At 39.8% G+C, this 21,222-nt stretch overlaps 1 protein-coding gene across 2 annotated transcripts in view; it reads left to right on the top strand.

The window, feature by feature from the left end:
• Positions 1-1,084: 1,084 nt before the first annotated feature.
• LOC131280870 (flavin-containing monooxygenase 5-like) overlaps positions 1,085-21,222 on the top strand; it is a 37,255-nt gene continuing 17,117 nt past the window's right edge. Inside the window, exons 1-7 of one of the 2 annotated variants that reach the window (XM_058309578.2) lie at positions 1,085-1,433; positions 2,094-2,271; positions 8,917-9,105; positions 11,817-11,979; positions 12,680-12,822; positions 15,737-15,936; positions 20,046-20,398. In XM_058309578.2, the coding sequence (XP_058165561.1) occupies positions 2,137-2,271; positions 8,917-9,105; positions 11,817-11,979; positions 12,680-12,822; positions 15,737-15,936; positions 20,046-20,398 (1,183 nt within the window). In that variant the 5' untranslated portion in view covers positions 1,085-1,433; positions 2,094-2,136. Of the gene's footprint in view, positions 1,472-2,093; positions 2,272-8,916; positions 9,106-11,816; positions 11,980-12,679; positions 12,823-15,736; positions 15,937-20,045; positions 20,399-21,222 lie in introns of both variants that reach the window. The other variant, XM_058309579.2, reaches the window with a different exon arrangement.

The following is a 21,222-nucleotide window of genomic DNA, read 5'->3' as shown; positions in this document are numbered from 1 at the left end:
ATTTACAAAGCAAACACACATAATGTCATACAGGGGTCCATACATCAACCCTCCACCAAAACCTTGCATTGTCATGAGACATTTGTTACAAATTATCAAAGAATATTGTTAAAATCTTACTAATTATTGTCCTTATATTACATTTGGTGTATTTTCCCCCCAATCCACCCTATCATTATTTTTTAAATATATTTTTATGACAGAGGTTATAAACTTCTTTTTTAAGATTTATTTATTTATTTCTCTCCCCTCCCCCACCACCCTGTTTGTCTGTACTCTGTGTCTATTTGCTGCGTCCTCTTCTTTATCCACTTCTGTTGTTGTCAGCAGCACAGGAATCTGTGTTTCTTTTGGTTGCATCATCTTGTTGTGTCACCTCTCGGTGAGGGCGGTGCCATTCCTGGGCAGGCTGCACTTTTTTCGTGCTGGGCAACTCTCCTTACGGGAAGCACTCCTTGAGCATGGCGCTCCCCTAAGTGGGGGACACCCCTGCGTGGCAGGGCACTCCTTGCGCGCATCAGCACTGCGCATGGGCCAGCTGCACACGGGTCAAGGAAGCCCGGGGTTTGAACCGCAGACCTCCCATGTAGGTAGACGGACGCCCTAACCACTGGACCAAGTCCACTTCCCGAGGTTATAAACTTAACAATCATGCACATGTGCAGAATTCCCAAACAACACCCCTCTATCAACACACCTGGGGTAACTATCTTTTAAAAATGGATATTTTGTATCTTTAATTTGAAGATGTAACTTTATGACAGAAAGTACTTTTTAAAAGTATATTTCTTTTATTGAAATTACCTGTTCATATTTTGGTGTCTTCCACTAGAATGTGAGCTCCTTTAAAAAGGAAATATAACCCATTCCTCAAAGTGCCCCAGCACCCAGCTGGAGATGTTAAAGTTCATTTTACAGGTAGCATAGATCCAAAGGTCTAATCCAAGCGGCAGGGAGAAGGAAGTGGCAGAGAAGACGGGGATCTCCTGGTTTTAGAGAAGTAAGAGTTACTTTGGGGTTCCTAACAGTGATTCCTTCCCTTCACTGGTGTGAGTTTGTCACTTTAAGGCAAAACCCGGAAATTAGAAGTGAAACTAGAGGAGGAAGAAGGGGTGGGAAAAGGAATCTGCTTCTTCTGCAGAGGGAGTAGTTGAGAGTGCTGCCAATAGCAACAAAAAGTGGAGTTGTAGGATGAATCTGTTTTGCCCAAAACAGCTTCAGTCCATGTTTTATTCCCAGTTGGAGGTGGTGGTGGAGGGAGAGAGGATGTTGCTGAATGTTGGCTGAAAGGAGCTGGTTTGCAGCAGCTCCTCCCCATTGGCTGTTGTGTTGTGGCTGTTTACTTATTGTGGTTTTATCCTTCCAGGGCAGTCTCCAAACATACCTGAAGGATCTGCAACTGCCGGTTGCTGCTGGAAGGGCTGTGAACTCAGGTACACGGCAGGGAGTTCTGGGAGGGCTGTGAACTCAGGTACACGGAAGGGAGTTCTGGGTTCTGGGTGTCAAGGCTCAGGGCTCCCCTGTCCCACCCAGAGGGCAACAGAATCTGGCCCTTTCCAAGGGCACCTCTTGTGGTAGCATTTATTTATTTATTTTTTAAGTGTTTTTTTTTTTTTAATTTAAGACTTTATTTCTGTCCCCTTTCCTCCGCCCCCCGCCCCCTTGTCTGTTCTTTGTGTCTATTTGCTGCATCTTCTTTCTCCGCAGCACGGGAATCTGTTTCTTTTTGTTGTGGCATCTTGTTGTGTCAGCTCTCCCTGTGTGCGGTGCTATTCTTGGGCAGGCTGCACTTTCTTTCGCGCTGGGCGGCTCTCCTTACGGAGTGCACTCCTTGTGTGTGGGGCTCCCCTACGCGGGGGACACCCCTACATGGGGGACACCCCCGTGTGGCAGGGCACTGCTTGCGCGCATCAGCACTGCGCATGGGCCAGGTTCACACAAGTCAAGGAGGGCCCGCCGCTAACCACTGGGCCAAGTCTGCCGCCATGTGGTAGCATTTATTTGGATATTATAGCCAAGGTCTTCCTTGAGAGGTGGTAATTATGTGTGGTTTTTTCTCTTGTCTTTTTTTCTTTTTTTTAACTTTTCTTTAGGACAAGGGGCACTGAGCCAGCCTGGTGAATATCTCTGGAGACCATGGCCAAGAAGAGAATTGCTGTGATTGGGGCAGGAGTGAGCGGGCTTACCTGTATCAAATGCTGCGTGGAAGAAGGGTTGGAGCCTGTTTGCTTCGAAAGGACTCATGACATCGGAGGGCTCTGGAGGTTCGAGGTAAATCTGCTCGCTCACAGCAACTAGAGGCATGCCAAATTTTATATAGTGTCACGGAATATGATAGGCTTGATAGTGATGAAAACAGCTAGAATCCCCTTTTAGTCTGGTTCCCCCTGTTATTTCTTGCCATAGCTGCAGGGACTCAGCCTGCTGACCTCTCTTCCCAGCTGCTATCAACTCAAGTTCTGTACTGGTCCTCCTTCCCCAGGCTGGCTGGGACACAGATGTCACTTGTTTGCTTTTCCATTGATTATGAAAATGACACAGAGACCATTTTCATTTAATGAGTTTTGCCACTATCCAAAAGGAGGAAACAACCTGGTAAAGTAAATTAACAAAGATTAGAAAGCACAAGGGGGCTAGGCAATAGGGAGTGGTTGCTGTCTATTTGCAATGGACAAGATGACCTGCTTATAATCCCTTCCAGGAATCCCTCTTTCCAATCTTCTCTAACCGATTTATTTTTTCACTTTGTTTTTGTAAATTCCGGTTCACTTTAAGACATTCTCTCACAATCCAACCTCCTTGAATGGGATATAAAATCTTCTCCACCGTGTTTGGTTTCAATATTTTCTTCCCTTGGGAAATTGATAGCTCAAAGTCTGGTCACAGGGTAGAGGTCACCAATACTTGGGTTTTCTGGTCCTTGAAAACACTCAGTTTTAAAGTGGAATTAGTTTTATATGTTTGTCTAGCCCTAAAATTGTTACCAGCAGCGTAAATATAACATCTACTTAAATGATAGAAAAGCTTATTAAAGAAAATCAAGAATAAGCCAAAGAATATCAACCACCTTTGCTAATCTCCAAATTGACATGCACGGGGTTTCATGTTTCACTTTTTCTCTAGCTTTCTAAACCAGTGTATAGTACTGCCATGCCCCTGAGATGCTTCATATTTCATAAAAACCAACAAAGTATTGACAAGCTACTTAAAATTCCCTTTACCATATTCCTAGTTGAACAGGATTACACTCCTTTTGCTACGAAGGTTACTATCTTAGCTCTGTCTTTGGAAACTGACTCTATTTCACAATAGCCCTTATTCATTTCTAGAGGGGATCTCCCTCTGCCACCACAGTAGACCCCTATGCCTCTGTCATAAACATTTCTGGAAATGGGCGCAAACCTTGTTGGTTTTTAGTAATCAACAGAAAATTCTACTGTTGAAATCCAGACATAGCATTATGTAGAGTTTAAGGGCACAATCTAGATTTAAATCCTATTCCTTTCACCTACTAACGGTGTAATCTTGGGCAAATCATTAAGCCTCTCTTTACCTCTGTTTTTTCTTCTTTAAAAGAGGCATAGTAAAAGTGCCCCTGGTATAGAGTTACTGGAGGAATTACATGGAATGAATAAACATTTCAATCACTTGTAACCCTGCCACTTATAATAGTGCCACGTGCATGTGAATGCTCCAGGTAAGCTATTATTCACTGTGCCTGGAGTGGAGCCCAAACATCGGGCATTCCTTCTAAGCATATGAGCATCCCAGCCAGGTTTGGTAACCACTGAATAGGCATGAAATTTGTTGGAGTCAGAGACCCGAGGGTATCGGGAATGAAAGACAAAGAGAGATTGGGTTCAGGGGACCTGAGAGCATTGATTCTCAAGCTCATCAGACAACTTTATTGAGTCGAGGGGCTAGTATATATACCCCTAACATACGTGACATTCAGCATAAAATCAAGTTACCTATTACCCTTACCTCATTCTATATTAACTAGTGATTGATGAACACCAACAAACTTTACTGGAACTATTATAAAAATCAGTAACTATACTCATAAATCTTGTCACTCAGGTCGTTCCGTTCCATATGTTATTGTTCCACCTGCAGGTGTGCTTTACCCAGCCATTATTGTGATCTGACCGATAATCGTAGGGGACAGCTTGACTCTGGTCAAGGAAGTAACGTGCTTCCATGGAAACAACATGCCTTTGTTTGCCACAAAATTAACTAAGGATTATCAGTTCTCTGATTTTTATCTTCCAAGTGGTTTAAACTTGTATCCTGCTTCTGAGTTAAAATTCAAGTATTTTCTGGTTATCCTCTTGGCAAAATTCAGCACCTGATAAACTGCTTCTTTGAAAATGAATAAGCTGTATTTCATCATTACAGCTTTCTGAATTTTTTTAAGATAGACCATGCCTGTGGGGTCCACCATTATATTTCTATAGCCAATCACAAGGCCCGGCACTTTGGAGATAGCTTATTGATTTCTGTTTCATAAATGAATCCCTGAGAAGCGGAATGTTTTGAGTGGCTGCTTGGAATACTCGTGGTGCTAGAGACTGTCATTCTCGCATTTTACGTGGTCCCACAATTGTGGAACCTGAGGTGTTATAAATGATGACTGTTACCTGTAGGTTGAACATGTGGATGCTGGTGTTCTGGGGGTTTTTTGTGTGTACTTTTTTGTTTTGTTTTCCCTATCTGGCATTTGTTTCTCTGTCATTACCATTGTTCGGTACTTGGAACTTTTGGCCTGGTGTGCTTTTCTGTAAATCATTGTGGGTGAATTCAGAGTATGGGCCCAAGCACTTTTGAATTCCACCGTTGCTGCTAGGTGTCTAGGAAGACCCTGGGGACTTCTCTTTCTTGTGACAGGGCCCAGGAATTCAATGTTTCCTCTCCTCAGATACTACCACTTGCATTTTCCTACCTCCATGCCTCTATCTCTGTTTCACCTGCCATTCTTACTACTTGCCTTTTTATTCTTGTTGAATAGTATGCAAATAATTATATATGAGTTTTCAAGACACTACCTTAAATCAATTATTATTCTTGATTTCTCACTAGCATGAGATCAGACTCTTTGTGGAAAGGAGGTGCTAATCCTTTTCTGTTTGTTTTTTGTAGCAGGACCTCCTACATGCAAAGCAGGTGCTCAACCACTGAGCTACAATTGCTCTGCTATGATTTTTACTTTGGAGTCCCATTATCACTTTATGAATTCAATAGCTTGAAAAATGATAATTCTCTTATAAACTGCTGAGGATGTAATAAGTACTTACTGCTGGAAAATAATTTTTAATATACCTTAGTCAAAATGGATTTCAAATCCTTAAAGCATTCCATAGCACTGCTTCTTAAACTTCATGTGCATATGAATTACCTGGAGGTTTTGCTAACTGCACATTCTGATTCATTCATTTGGGCTGGGGCTGTAATTTTGCACTTCTAGCAAGCCCGAAGTATTGATCATGCTGCTGATCTGACAACTAAATTTTGAGTAGGGAAATTTTATATATAATATAAAAGGATACTGCAGGGATGTAACAATATAAAGTATGATAAATTTAATTAGAACAGGGAGGGAAGGAATAAGACAACTGAACTGATACCAAAAAAAAAAAAAAAAATTTAAAACAGGGTAATGGTAGAACAGTTGTTCTCAGCTTTGGCTGCATATTAAGGAATCTTCTGGAGAAAATCAGCAAATACTGACATCAGTCCATCCATGAGATTCTGATTTTATTGGCCTGGAGTGCCAATAAAGCTCTCCAGATATTTCTAATATGCAGAAAAATTTGAGGACATTTGCCCTGTATCTGCCACCCCAGCTTTCCCAGGTGAAAAATATGATGGACCCTGCATCCTTAAAGACAATAATTTATTGAACAAACATTTCTGGACCTCCGATTATGTCAGTTGCTGTGGAGATATCGAGATACATAACGTCCTGCCACTGCCCTCGGGCATCTTGCATGTAACTAATGATGGGATGAACTCTGGTGTGTTGGGCTCTCTGGGGCCAGCATACCACCTCCTACCAGCAGTTCTCAACCATATCTATACATAAGACAAGAAGCATATAAACGGGATCTTGGCGGAGGGCCCAGGCCTTGGTATTTTTTAAAGCTCCCCACATGATTCTAATGTGTAGACAAGGTGGAGAACAACTGTTCTAGAGAGCTTCTGTCCCTTGGGATTCTTAGTTTGACAAGGGAATAAAGGACATACACTTTCTTGACTCTTTCCACTAAAGGGAAATAATTTTTCTCCTCTCTTCTGTCCTCATTATTGCCTCCAATCCCTTTCTCTCCATTTATCCCACCATCCATCTCCTTCCCTTTCTGATTTGCCCCTTTCTGATTTGGACTTTCTGTTGAATTCCTATTGATTTGTGTGAGCCATGTGAGTATGTGAGAGATACAATTAGGGTACATCTGTGGAAGGCATATTTATTCATTGGTGGTAGGAAATTATAAAATCCAGGAGCAGAAACTTTTCCTGCTCGCTGACCCAACATCACTCTGTTCCTACTCTCTTTTATAAAACTGTAGGTTGACACAGTGATAATCCATACACAGGATCCAATGGTGGTTGGAAGGACTTTAAGAAATAGTCTGTAGTTTACATTATGGTTTACACTTTGTGCTGTGCCATTCCATAGGCCTTGACAAATGTGTAATGCCATGTGTCCATCACTGCAGTTATTATACAGAACAATCTCACTACCTCAAATATACCCGTTTCCACGTTCAACACTCCTCTCCTTTCTGAACCTCTGGCAACCACTCTCTTTATATCAATGTTACAAGTTTTTCCTGTAATAAAAGTATAGCACTAATCTAAGAGTTGAATAATAGTGGTAACTGTGTGTGGGTGCAGGGGTAGGGATTAAGATGGGAATTCCCTATACTTTCAGTATAATTTTTCTGTAAATGTAAATCTTAAAGGTCTCTGAAAATAAAGTTAAAAAAATAAATTTAAAAAAAGATTTTACTGGCAACAAATAATGCTTTGTTGTGATAAATGACTTGAAAAAGATTATAAATATGTGAGTATTGTCACAGGGATAAGATCTATGACTCATTTAGCTCAGTGACCTCAACGGACCTGCTGTGAAACGTGTGCTCAACTTTGAACCTTTGGAAGATAAGACAGACTTGTATTATTCAGCTCCTAATATCTGTTAAATGAATGACTGCAGTCAAATTCGGAAGAAATATGCCACCCCTAACATCTTTGTTCCAAAATGACCTTGCCATTCATTCATTTTGATTTAAAAAAAAGTCTCAGGTACAAGCAACTTTTATTTTAGAACAGCTTATGAACTTTAACATTTTAGACTAGTTTTAGATTTACATAATTATTAGGAAGGTAGTAAGTACAGAGAGTTCCTCTAGGCCCCATACCCATGCTCCCCAATCATTGTCTTCTTATATGAGTATGATACATTTATCAAAATTAAGGAACTTATATTGATTCATTATTATTAAATGAAGTCCATACTTTATTCAGCTTTCTTCCTTTTTTCCCTAAGGTCCTTTTTCTGTTCCAGGATCCAATTCAGAATACCACATTGCATTTAGCAGTCAGGCCTCCTTAGGCTCCTTTTAGTTGTGACAGTTTCTAAGACTTTTCTTGTTTTTAATTACCTGGACAGATCTGAGGAGTGCTGATCGGGTGTTTTGTATAATGCCCTTCAACTGGGATTTGCCTGATGTTTTTCTCATGTTAGAGTGGAGTAATGATTTTTTTTTTTTTGGAAAATCACAAAGGCAGCATGCAATTCCCATTACATTAGCTGGCTTGAAGTATTTGTCAGATTTTGCCACTGTAAAGTTCTACGCTTTCTTCTTCCCTTGCTGTACTACTCTTTGGGGAAAATCACTATGTACAATCCACACTTAAGGCAAACTTGGCTCTTCTGGGCCTTTAGACTTTCCAGATAAGCTTTAGAGTCAGTTCGCTGGCATCTACAGAGTGGCTTGCTGGAAATTTGATTGGGCATTGCGCTGAATCTGCAGACAGAGTTGGGAAGAATTGGCACCTTAATATTGAGTCTTCCAATCTTAGAACATGGAATAGCTCTTCATTCACTTATATCTTCTTTGATTTTTTAAATCTGTGTTTTGTAATTTTCCACAGGTAGGTCTTATGCATATTTTGATATATTTATACCGAAGTGTTTTATTTGGGGAGTGTTATTATAAATGATATTTTTAAATATTTCAAATTCTAATTATTCATTACTGGTATACAAGAAATCAATTGACTTTTGTATATTAGCCTTTTGTCTTGCAAACTGGCTATACTAGTTTTTTTAGTTCTAGGAGAGTATTTTTTTTCTGATTCTTTGGGGTTTTCTGCATAGATTGCCATGCCATTCTAACAATTCTCTGGGTTGACTGGACTCATGTGGTTGCAATCACATGACTGCCGGGGCTGACCTCTATGCTCACATGTCTGGAACTTCAACTGGGGTGGGCCACACATCTCTGTCCCATATATTCTTTCCACAAGGCTAGCCTGGGCTTTCTCACAGTGTGGTATCTCAGGGTAGTTGGAGTTTTCATGTGACTGATGACTTCCACCTCAGTGAGATTTCTGAAAAACCCAAGCAGAAACTGCAAGGCTACTTATGACTTAGTCTTGGGAGTCATTCGATGTCACTTCGACTACATACTGTTCATCAACAGCAAGTCACAAAGCCAACTGAGATTCAAGGAGAAGGAACTACAGAAAGGCATGAACACTGAGAGATATAGCTTACACTTTCCATTGTGTGTATGCATGTGTAACTTATTTTAATTGGCATTTCTTTAAGACTATTTTTCCAAATGTTGACTATTTATGAACCATGATGTTGATTCTTAAGTTGCTAATAATGCTTCTTATTTGCTGCAGGAGAATCCTGAAGAGGGAAGGGCCAGTATTTACAAATCAGTGATTATCAATACTTCTAAGGAGATGATGTGCTTCAGTGACTATCTCATCCCAGATCATTTTCCTAACTTCATGCACAACTCCCATATCCTGGAGTACTTCAGGATGTATGCCAGAGAATTTGACCTTCTGAAGTACATTCAATTCAAGGTCAGGAATTTTGTGGGTATCTTTGAGTTGGAAGGCATTCTTAAAGTAGATGAATAAAGTGGTTTCATTTGTCAGGGCCTGCATTTAAATACTGGTTTAATATGGATATGTATCTATCCAATCCAGCAAAGACTACTCTGTCATCTCTTTGTCTGAAAACTGTTCATGGAATTGTCCCTTCTAATAGTTATGCTATTGTGTCAACTCATCCAGGTAATTATGCCCTGTTGTTTGGTCAAGCAAACACTGGGCTAACTGTAATACAAGGGCATTTATGGACTTCAGTCACCACTGAATTTACTGCAGTGGTAAATCATAGATAGCTGGTTATGATTACATCAATCAGGGAGACTGCCATCAGCAATGAGTGATGCTTAACCCAATCAGTTGAATCCCTTAAAAGGGGAAGTGATTTCAGCACTGAGAGAGAATTTCCCAGCTCCCCTTTGGACAGCCACCATACCCAGAACTCATCAAGAATCTTCATTGGACTTTCATCGGAGCTCCTGGTTGCTGTCTGCCGGTGGAACCTGGACGTGTGCATCCCCATGGCGGCATGAAAGACTGATAAATCTCTTGCTATCGACAGATATCCCTTGCTGATTCTGTTTCCTTACCCTGACTAATATATCCTTCTTCTATATATTTTAACTACAGATCCAGGAAGCTACCTGCCAGTATGCTTTCAGTGTCTTCATTTTACATGATTTGATCTCAATGAAACGAGATGAGGGGAAGTGTTTTAACTGTTGTAGAGGGGAACAAATAGATAAGGGAATTATAAAATCTTCTGGTCACTACTCAACTGCTACTGCTTAGCTCTTTTACACTTCCCAAGTATTTCCAATGCATTATTTTTTGTTATCACTACAACAACCCAGTGATGTAGTTATTGAGAAAGCAAAGAAGTTAACTCTAACATAGAACATTGAATGGGGAAACAAAACTCTGAATTTTGGTCCTTGGTCTCCCATTAATTAACTTATGACTGGGGAAAATTACTCAACTTCTATTACTTTTGTTTTTTTTAAAGATTTATTTATTTATCCTCCCCACCCACCCTCGCTGTTTATAATTGCTGTCTGCTCTCTGTGTCCATTTGCTGTGTGCTTTCTGTGTTTGCTCATCTTCTCTTTAGGAGAAACCAGGAACCAAACCTAGGACCTCCCATGTGAGAGAGAGGCACTCAATCGCTTGAGCCACATCCTCTTCCCTTGATTAGTTTTAATTTCCTTGTTTGTAAAACAAGCTGATTGGACTAGATTACTTCAAAGTTTCTTTCCTGCTCTAAAGACTTCCATGGATTTTCTGTCATTCTTAATTGTGGCCATAAAAGGACAATATTTCTGACAACTGACAAAAAAATCCAAATCTGTCTTCTGATCATTTTGCTATATCATGTCTTCTCCTGTTGTTTAGCAAAAATAATGAAATAATAATTTTATTACTGTCAGAATTTCCAAAGAAGAGTCCAGTGGTGCTCTTCTTTACTTGTTTAAGCAACACTTGCTGAGCAAGTTTATTACCATGCTAAGCAGTGAAGGTGCAAAGATCAAAATATAAAAATCAGTAAGTACACAGTCTAGTCAGGAAGACTAGAAAAATAAGAGAACGTATTTATTGTATAATAAATACAATAAAAATAATAGTGATAAGCATCATAGAGACCTATACATTGCAGCTTAGAGGAGGAATGCTTAACCCATTAGGGCATGAGGTACCAGGCAGAGAGAGGAGATGATGTACAAGCTGAAGTGTGAATGACAACCTGCCAAAGGAACAGTGTGATACAGGCAGAGGCAGCAACCTTGATAAAAGCAAGAACATTATAGGGGAGCTGATGTGGCTCAGAAGATTGGACACTTGCCTTCTACATGGGAGGTCCTGGGTCTGGTGTCTCCTAGAGAAGATGAGCAGAAACAGCAAGCAAAGAGACAAGGGACACATCTTGGTGGGGGGAGAGGAAAATGCAAATTAAAAAATAAATGAATCTTTTTGGGAAAAAAAATTATATAGAGAAATTATAAATAAGGCAGGATGGCTTGGGCAAGCAAAATTGGGAGTCCCTATTAGTCTACCAGAATATTATGGTCATATGGCCCGATAAGTACACAGGAACACATTCTAGGTAGGTTGAGTAACCTGTATTATTAAAAAAAAAAAAAAAAAAAAAAAAGAGGCTAAAGGTTATACTCTCCTGTTTCATAGTCATTTTTACAGTTATTGTTAATGGGCATTGACAAAAAGTATTAGACACTGAAATGTTTTTCCACTGTACCAGGGATGGGAGCCCTCTAGCAGACACATACATAAGACTAGCCAGTAAGAACAGGCTTGGGGTAGGAACAGAGGATGTTCTCAGGATGTCAGGAGCAAGGGTGGCATTTAGTGCATGGAGAAGCCCAGCTTTATTCCAGGGGTACAGTGGGTAGGACAGTGCCATGGGGCACAATGCACTCTTCCAGAAGCAGAGGAGAGAGCAGCACTAGCCCGACAACTCTATTTTAGTTAGACCTCCTGGTGAAGTTTTCTCACTCTGACCTTGGCTAAAAAAAAGTTCTTATTCACAGAGTATGAAAATCAAACATCCCTGTGATGGTGCCTGTGGTTTCGGCCCTTTGTGTAACACTCTGGGAGGACAGTCGTGTCGGGGAAGGTGTCCGCAGTCATCTGTGGTTACAGTCCCCTGTAACCATCCCTTTTCCTTTCAGACCACTGTGTGCAGTGTGAAGATGCGGCCTGATTTCTCCACTTCAGGCCAATGGGACGTGGTCACTGAGTGTGAAGGGAAAAAGGAGGTGGATGTCTTCGATGGGGTTATGGTTTGCACTGGCCATCACACTGATGCTCACCTACCCCTGGAAAGCTTCCCTGGTGAGTAGCCTACCAGGAAGAAGCTCCTTGAACCATGCCTGCGGGCTGACCCCTGAGGATTGGGAATAAGACTCCTCAGGATGAAATAAGACTTGCCCCTGAGTGATGCTGGGGTATCTTTATACTACTGCTGTTTTTGGGTATTAGAGATAACGGTAATTCTGTAGATTAAATAGAGGTCTATTTAGTTTCACTATGACTTTAGGTTTTCTAAGGAACAAAAGAAAGAATGTGGAGTTATTGATCAGCATTAGGTTGGATAAGGGATTTTTCAGCAATCAAGGAAACAAATAGAAACGTTGGGTTTCAAAGAGATAAATGAAAGCTTGAAAAAATTTATTTACAGTCTTTGGCCTGATGTAGCATTTTGAAAAAAAATAACATATGCATATAAAGCTATACTCTTAATTGGAATGGGAGATTTTTAAGGGGATAGAAGAATAAAAGAGAAAGGAGGTTTTTGAGGCAGTTTGGATCCTGAGTTAAGTAGACTTTTTCTGATAAGGAACCGCAAGTTTCTTTGAGGCTATGTGAAAAGACAATAGGCAGAATTGAAAGGCAAGTGACTAGCTGAGTGAAAGGAAAGTGTAATGTATAATACATGCTTAACCTCTATATAAACACTACCCAAAATGAGTGCTTTGATAAATACCTGTCAGAGAAACCATTACCCAACACTTATTTTTTCCGCTTCTTGCAGGAATTGAGAAGTTCAAAGGGCTGTACCTCCACAGTCGGGACTATAAGAACCCAGAGATATTCACTGGAAAGAGAGTCATTGTAATTGGTATTGGGAACTCTGGAGGGGATCTGGCAGTGGAGATCAGCCACACAGCCAAGCAGGTTTGAATCAGTGAATTAGTCCCTTTACTTCTCCCTGGTCAGGCATCATCCAGTAAGCTGCAGGTGGGGCTGTGGATGGCCGCACACAAGCCATGGGTATAAATGACAAATGTAGAGCTTGGTTCCATCCCTTTATTGTTAATATTATGCCTGAGGCTAATGGAGCCAAGGTTACCAGTTAGGTTTCCATTCATTCAGCTTGTCTCCCACTAAGGAAATCGTTCATGGTCATAGACTGTGCTGATAGTCCCAACCAGTCATTTCCTCAGAGTGTGCCACTGGCTTTCAAGAAAACAAAGTAATTACTGGGAGAACTAGTTAGAATGCGGCACTCAGAGGGTAGGATGGTCGGAGTAAATATCATGGGCTTACATGAAGGGAAGCACACCATTGTCATGAAAGGTTTTGTTGTATTTTTACTCTTTACTCCCCAAATGGGAAACAGAAGCAATCTAATCTTTCCAAAGAAATACATCCACATACAATCAGCAATCTCCAGCCTTGGCATACAGTTAGGTCACAAAGAATGGCATTGATTCTAAAGCAATTTCTAGCTCCTCGTTGTTTTGTTTCGTCTTGTTTTGCATATTTTTATTTTTATTTTTTGTATTGGAGATTTTGAACTAGGAAGAAAACATCTTTGTCTCTCTTATCAGTTCTGTTTCCCTAGAGAACTAATACACTATATATTACATGTAGTGTGTATCATATATATACATATATTGTTACTCATGTCTTTATTGAATCATAACTTTACTGGCAATAAATATATACCCAGTTGTTCTTCAGTAACTCTAATTAAGCTCTGTTTCTCCACACTTGGGCTTTAAATCCTTTTTAAAAATAAGAACCTGAATGCCAATATTTATTGAATGACCCACTTCCAGCAACTTTATTCCAACAAAGCTTCCTCTCAGTACTATCTTCATTTATCACCACAAAAGTGATTTTATATATTATTCCATTAATTAATTTGACAAGCATTTATCATGCAATGGATAGGAAAAAAACAAGGGCAAAAGCATGATGTGGGTATTAGATGTGCAAGGTATGTAGTGGGGTCCACAGCAGGACCCTCTTCAATACCATCACCTTGTCAGATGGTCCCTTCTAAGGCACCAAGGAATTACAAACTGCCAGAGAGCAAAGCAGCCCGAGTGGGTGGAGATGAGGTAGCTGTGCCTGTGTGTTAAGACAGCTGCGTGTGGAGAATGCCTGGGAAAATGCAGAATAAAACTGTCTTCAAGGAGGGCAACATTAAGGCACCCCACTGATGCAAGTTGAAGAAACTCAATTCTAACACTTTTGGTTCTAACACTTTATTTTACATGTTAAATATATTTCTGATAAGTTGTTTGTTAAATTGGACTTGCATATGGACTCGGTTTTAGCTTACCAAGGAAGCTTGCTATATTGAAGATGGCTGTGGTATAATGTTTTGGAAGAAACATCCCTTTTTTGTCAAACAATTTCCCTTACATTTTTCTTATATCCAGATTTTAAATATTCTGTTTGCTTAAAACAAGGTATACATTAGACAAATGAAATAAGAGGTATGATAGACCTGAACCATTTACCAAGTACCATAACCATTACAAACATAATATTTAATTATCACAACAACCCTGTGATTTCTGCATCATGGTTACTATTTTATAAATCAGGAACCTTTTAAATTAGGCTCTGAGCATTTATATTACTTGTCAAGGTTATACAGCCAGCACACAGAACTGTCTGATTCCTAAGACAGTGACTACTCTTTGAATTGTGCTAAATTATGATAGCACTTAAAGTCTTTTTGGTGGGACTATATATTCCTGATTAAAGAAACATGAAGTAAGAGAGCACCCCCTGTAGATAGCTCAGGTTTCTATATCAGAGCATAGACAAAAGACCATGAAGCAAACTACTTATACAACTTTCAGCTCTGGAAGCTATCTCTAGACTGTTTTGTACTGTGGTGAAATGCATATTTTTAATCAGGTAATTAACCACAAGTACATCAAACCATCATCAGCTCTGAAAGTAGACGTTAGCCAGCAGCCTCAGAGAGACTGACTGGCTTTCTGTTGTTCTACTGGCAATCTTATTTTTTTCCATTACTCAGTCAGTGAAAACAATATCTTAAGCACAGACTTTGCAGTCATTCAAGTATGGTTGGAATTTCAGCTCTACCATTTATTGTCAGTAGAATCTCACACAAGTCATTCATCCTCTCGATGCCTCACATTTGTAAAACGGGGATAAGAATACTTTCCTCAAGAGGCTGGAATGTTGATTAAGAATAGAGAAAAAGAACCTAGCGTACTGATTATTGGATGTAATTCTCAGTTAGTGGAAGTGATGGTGAGATTAAAGATGTGTAGGTAATACCTCCCCTCTTCAGAAAACAATTTGGAGAGACAGACAACAAAAGTGTAAAAAGTATAACATCAATATAATGCTAAGTAATGGTTTGTTGTAATAATACAATGGCAAATGCAAAAGGACTGAGAGGTTTAGATTAATTTCCAATTGTTTCCACTTGCTTATGGAACTTACCCTTCCATAAGTGCCAGAGATGTTCAGAGGATGGAGAGAAAACTGGAAGCTGGAATGGTCAGAGGCATCTTCTTGGAGGAGGCAAACAATCTGGATCTTGAGAAGGAATAGGTTTTGGAGAATTTAGGGCAAAGGAGGCTTTCTAGGCAGGTGTAGTGGCATTAAACAGAAATGCAGTGGTGGATCAGATCTAGATGTATTTGGGGAAGACATGGTCAGGGAAGAATATAGCAAGAGACAAAAATTGAGTGTGCAAAGGCTAAAAAGTCAGGCTAAAGAGTTTGAGCGTAATTTTGAAAAAGATGGGGTGGTTTTGAATGGTTTATAAGCCATAGAGTGGCAAAAGCAAACAGTTTTTTTCCCCATGCCCTAGGTATTCCTCAGCACCAGGAGAGGAGCTTGGATCATGAACCGTATAGGGGACTATGGATATCCCGCTGACGTATTGTTTTCTTCTCGACTTAAATATTTTCTCTCAAAGATTGTAGGTCAATCATTATCAAACATTTATCTAGAAAAAACGTTGAACCAAAGATTTGACCATGAAATGTTTGGCCTGAAGCCTAAACACAGGTACGTTCCCAGGTTGGGAATGGGGAGGAAATGGCCAAGGGGAAAAAATAAGGGCTGTTCGTATAGACTAATAGCAGAGCTACCTCTACCCACACATGAGGAAAATCCACAGAATCTGAAATCAGGTTCCTCCCTTATTCCACTACGTTAAGTCCAAAATCTATAGGCCTATAGGTTTATGGTTTATGATTCCCCGTCATTTAGCATTTTCTCATTCCCCCAGGAATCAGTTCTTTTCACACGATGTACAATAACAAAATAGTAACAGAAAGCAGCGCATTCTTCATTTATTCATCTAACAAACACTGAGTGCCTTTATGAATCAGGCATTATACCGGGCATGAGAATACAGAGATAAAAGACATAATACAAATACTAATACCAGTAATAATACTTTACCCTATAGAGGAATTACTATATGACAACCGTATGACATTTAGCACAGTGAGAAATGAATTACATGCATTATCTCTTTTAATTCTCAAAATAGTCCTATACCCTGGTAGTATTAATCTCTCCATTTTGCAGATATAGACTTAGAGAAACTAAGTAATTTGCTCAGGGTCACACAACTAATAAATGGCAGGCTCTAGAAAGGGATCTTTCCATAAATATCCTAATGAGAAGAAAGACAACAAAATATGATGAAATACATATACTGCTAAGTGAATATAAAGGTGGGAGCCCTCACATACCCAGGTAGGTAATTGTGAAAGCATTTCCAGAGGTCTGATTTTAAGTGATTTGTATTCTTCAAACTTCTTTTTTTGGAAATGTTCAGATCTACAAAGAAGTTGTATGAACAGTAAATACTGTGATCACCTATTTACCCTCTACCTAGGTTCAGCTATTATTAGCATTTTGCTATATTTGCCTTCTTTATTACTCCCTCTCTCTGAAAAGAGATCCATAAATACATATTATCTATGCACATATACGTCCATATATTTTTCTGTACCATTTGAGAATAAGGTGAACCATTAATATACTTTACTCCAAGTAGTTCTTCATATATTGTCCAAGAAAAAGAACAGTCTCCTAATAGCTGTAATACAATTATTGTACTTGAAATTTTTAATATTCATACAATACAATACAATTTAGTATATTGGCATATTCAGATTTCCCCAGCTGTCCCAATAATTTTCTTTATATTTCTTTTTTCAATCCAGGATTCTGTCAGGTAACACACCATTACATTTCATTGCCTTATCTATTTAATCTTTTAAATCTGGAATAATTCTTTATCTTTTCCTTCGACATGGTCATATTTTGAAGATACTAAGCCACTTGCTTTGCAGAAAGGCTCTCGATTTGGACTTGCATAGTTGTTTCTCCATGCTTATATTCAGGTTAAATATGTTATGCACAAATGCTACATAGGTGATGTTTTGACCTTCTTGGTGGCTCATACAGGAGGTACATAGTGATCAGTTCATCCCATATTAAATGATGTTAAATTTGATCACTTGGAAAAAGGTTATCTACCAGCTTCCTCCACTGTAAAGAAATTTTTTCCCCTTTGAAATTACTCATTGGGGTGATACTTTGTGCCTGTGTTCCCCAACAACCTTTTACTCAATTTTCTTTTTCTTAGGAGGCACTGGGAATTGAACTGGTACCTCATACATGGGAAGCAGGCTGTCAACCACTAAACTAAAACCCACTACCCTCACTCAATTATTTAACTTCTATTTCTTTGGTAGTTTCAAAACAAATTTTAATTGAACATTAGGGGATAGCCAAACAAATAAGATAGAGGAGCAGCATTCCAATAACAAGTACAGTCTTTAAGTAGCAAAACATATTATGCTCTGGAACCTGCACGTAGTCTGCTATGGCTGAACTACATGGCACATGTGGAAGAGTGATTTCAGAATACATTTCCAGGTTCATCAGGCAGGTACAGTTAGTGAAAAGGAGTAGTTTTGGAAAGAAAGATGAAATCATGAGTTTGGGATGCAGAACTGAATCTATACCTAAAGATTAAATCCAAAGCATAACTAAAAGAGCAAACCAGTAATTGTTTAAACATGGCATGTTCCTGAAGCTAGGGCAGCTGAGCATGATGAGCTGATGATCTGAGAGCCTATGAACTTAGGATCCAAGGACCCAAACTGCTTTTTAGAAGCATACAAGACACTGGAACCCAGGACCTCGTACATGGGAGGCCCACATTCAACCACCGAGACTCATCTGCTCCCCTGAGCTGGCCCTTTCGTTTCCTTCCTTGTTTGTTTGTTTGTTTTTAGGAGGCACCAGGAATGGAACCAAGAACCTCTGATGTGGGCAGCAGGTGCCAAACTGCTTGAGCCACATCCGTCCCTCTGCCTTCTTTTTTGGCACCCTTTTCCTATGCTGTCCCAATGAAACACTATTTAACAGGCCCCAAAAGATCCCAAAGGTGTTCAGAGAAAACCATTGTGATATGAATTCAAAGTTCTTAGGCTTTTTAACCTTGGACAAGTTATTTAACTTCTCTAAGCCTCAGTTTCCTCATCTATAAAACTTGGATCGGACATCTCTTGTACCTCCTTCATAGGGTTTGTATGAGAGTCAAATAAGTTAATGCATACCAAAGCAATTTATAAACTGTAAATTGCCATACACATGTAATTTATTATACAGTTTGGAAAATGACAGCCTAGGTTTAGCTCCTGGGCCTTTACAACTAGAAAAGTGAATCATAGAATGTTGATAGTCCAGTTCTGCCAAACTTCTTGAAATGTAGACAAGAACTATTGGACTTATATTCCTGAGAACATTCTTGTTCCTTGAGAAACCATACATGCATTGCTCAAATAAGACTTTTCTTTTTACATTTTTTTAAGTTCTCTTATTTTTTAAAGATACATAGATTGCAAAAAATGTTACATTAAAAAATTTAAGAGGTTACCACATACCCCACACCCCACCCGCCCACTCCTCCCACATCAACAACCTCTTTCATCATTGTGGCACAATCATTACATTTGGTGAATACATTCTGGAGCACTGCTACACTGCATGGATTATAGTTTACATTGTAGTTGACACTCTTCCCCAGTACATTCAGTGAGTTATGGCAGGATATATAATGTCCAACATCTTTCCCTGCAATATCATTTAGGACAACTCCAAGTCCCAAACATGCCCCCACATCACATCTCTTCTTCTCTCTCCCTGCCCTCAGCAATTACCATAGCCACTGTCTCCACATCTATAATAAAATTTCTTCCATTGCTAGAGTCACAAAAGTTCTATAGTAGAATACTAGTAAGTTCACTTTAATCCATATTTTATTCCTCCATCCTATGGACCCTGGGTTGGTGATGTCCACTCCACCTCTATATTGAGAGGGGGCTTAGATCCCACATGGTTGATGGATGTGATTCTCCTGCTTGGAGTTGTAGGCACTCTCGGTTCTCTGTGGTGGTTGACCATCTTCACCTTCCTGTTAGCTGACCCTTGTGAGTCCAACAAACTAAGAGTAGGAGCTGCAACTCTGCTGAGGCTCAAGGCCCAGCTGCCACATGGCTAGTCCAGAGATTGAAGTCTCCTGGGTATACACTAACCCCAGCACCAACCACAGGGTTCAGTGGAAGTGACAGCAGAGGCATGTGTAGAAAGATCAGATTTGAGTTCAACTCCATCACACTCAGGAACACAAATTCCAAGGTAGGGCCCACTGACAAAGCACAGAACTCCAGAGCCAACTGCAATGATCATAGAACTGTGTATTTCCATAGCTCTCAGGAGTGCCAGTACCTGGGGTTGTATCTACTTTGGCTGTGTCTGGGATCCTGCTGAGGCAGGCATTTAAGTGTGACCCCTCTCATGACCTCCTGACTCTTTTTTGAAGACTCTTAGCCATATAAACTCATTTGGCATGGTTGCATCCGAGTGAGTGCACCCTTGTCATCTCTTTTTTTCTTGACTTTTGTTCTGAGAAGCTGATCAGTGCCAAGGTGGTATACACTACACCTTTCTCATGTTTCATGGATAGACTGAGACCATTGGAATGTTGTTTAACTACCTCCACCAAAGTAGAGTTTTGTTTACGTAGTACTGATTTCTCTTTCTTGATCTCTCACATTTGTCCTTTTCTTGTTCTTTATCACCATTCACAGAGCACTAAGTCAGCATCCAACAGTAAATGATGATCTGCCAAATCGTATAATTTCTGGCTTGGTGAAGGTGAAAGGAAATGTGAAGGAGTTCACAGAGACAGCTGCCATATTTGAAGATGGCTCCCGGGAGGATGACATTGATGCCGTTATCTTTGCCACGGGCTATAGCTTTGCCTTTCCTTTTCTTGATGACACTGTCAAAGTGGTCAAAAACAAGACATCCCTATATAAAAATGTCTTCCCTCCAAACCTGGAAAAGCCAACTCTTGCAATCATAGGCTTAGTCCAGCCCTTGGGAGCCATTATGCCCATTTCAGAGATCCAGGGACGCTGGGTCACTCAGGTGTTTAAAGGTAAGTGACCATGCAAGTTGATTACTTAATTGCTTGCCGGTGTGTTTGATTCTATTTATGCACTTGCTTGTTAAGGAGCATGTGTATGATTATAGCAGAGCCTGGCACAAAGTTACTACTTGAAAATTAATTTTTGAGTGAACCTAAAGAAGTAGTTTCATAACTGTGGACATATCAGAATCATCTGGGAAATTTTTTCAAAGTATGCCTGCCCTGACCCCCTTGGGTGACACTCTTTTAGTAAGTCTGGGGCAGGGTGGTCATAAGATCTTTGAGAAAAATGTTCCCTGGTGATTCTGATGTATATTTCAAAGTAGAAACCACTGCTTTAATATATATATTTGTGAAGTAAAATAATTGCATCTTATTTCATTAAAGATAGAGAATTTCAATATAGAAATTAAATGACTTAATATCAGCCCAAAATCAGTTGAAGACTAAACCAATTTGTAGTAGATTCAACCTCTCAAATCCTCATTCCGCCCCTCTCCTCCACCACCCAACACACACACTTCGCTTTTTTCTATTTTGGCTAGGAGTGCATGAGAAAAGGACTTTGGGGTTTGGAATAAAAGGCTTGATCTGATTCAGCAGTATGACATCGCTTCCAAAATGCTTATATATCTAGCATCGTTAAAAAAACATATAACGTCTTAGAAGAATTCTGTATTGTTTAGCCTGGTCAGACCATATCCGAGACTTTTTTTTTTCCAATTATCCCCCCCTGCCTGCTTTGTGGTTTTTTGTGTGCTGTCTGCTCTTTTTGCTGACGTTCTTCTGTGTCTGTATTTATTTCCCCTTGCGACTTGCTTGCTGACTGCTCT

Source organism: Dasypus novemcinctus, chromosome 13 (genome assembly GCF_030445035.2).
Source record: "Dasypus novemcinctus isolate mDasNov1 chromosome 13, mDasNov1.1.hap2, whole genome shotgun sequence".
Classification (NCBI taxonomy): domain Eukaryota; kingdom Metazoa; phylum Chordata; class Mammalia; order Cingulata; family Dasypodidae; genus Dasypus; species Dasypus novemcinctus.
This window is presented reverse-complemented; position numbering and strand designations above follow the sequence as displayed.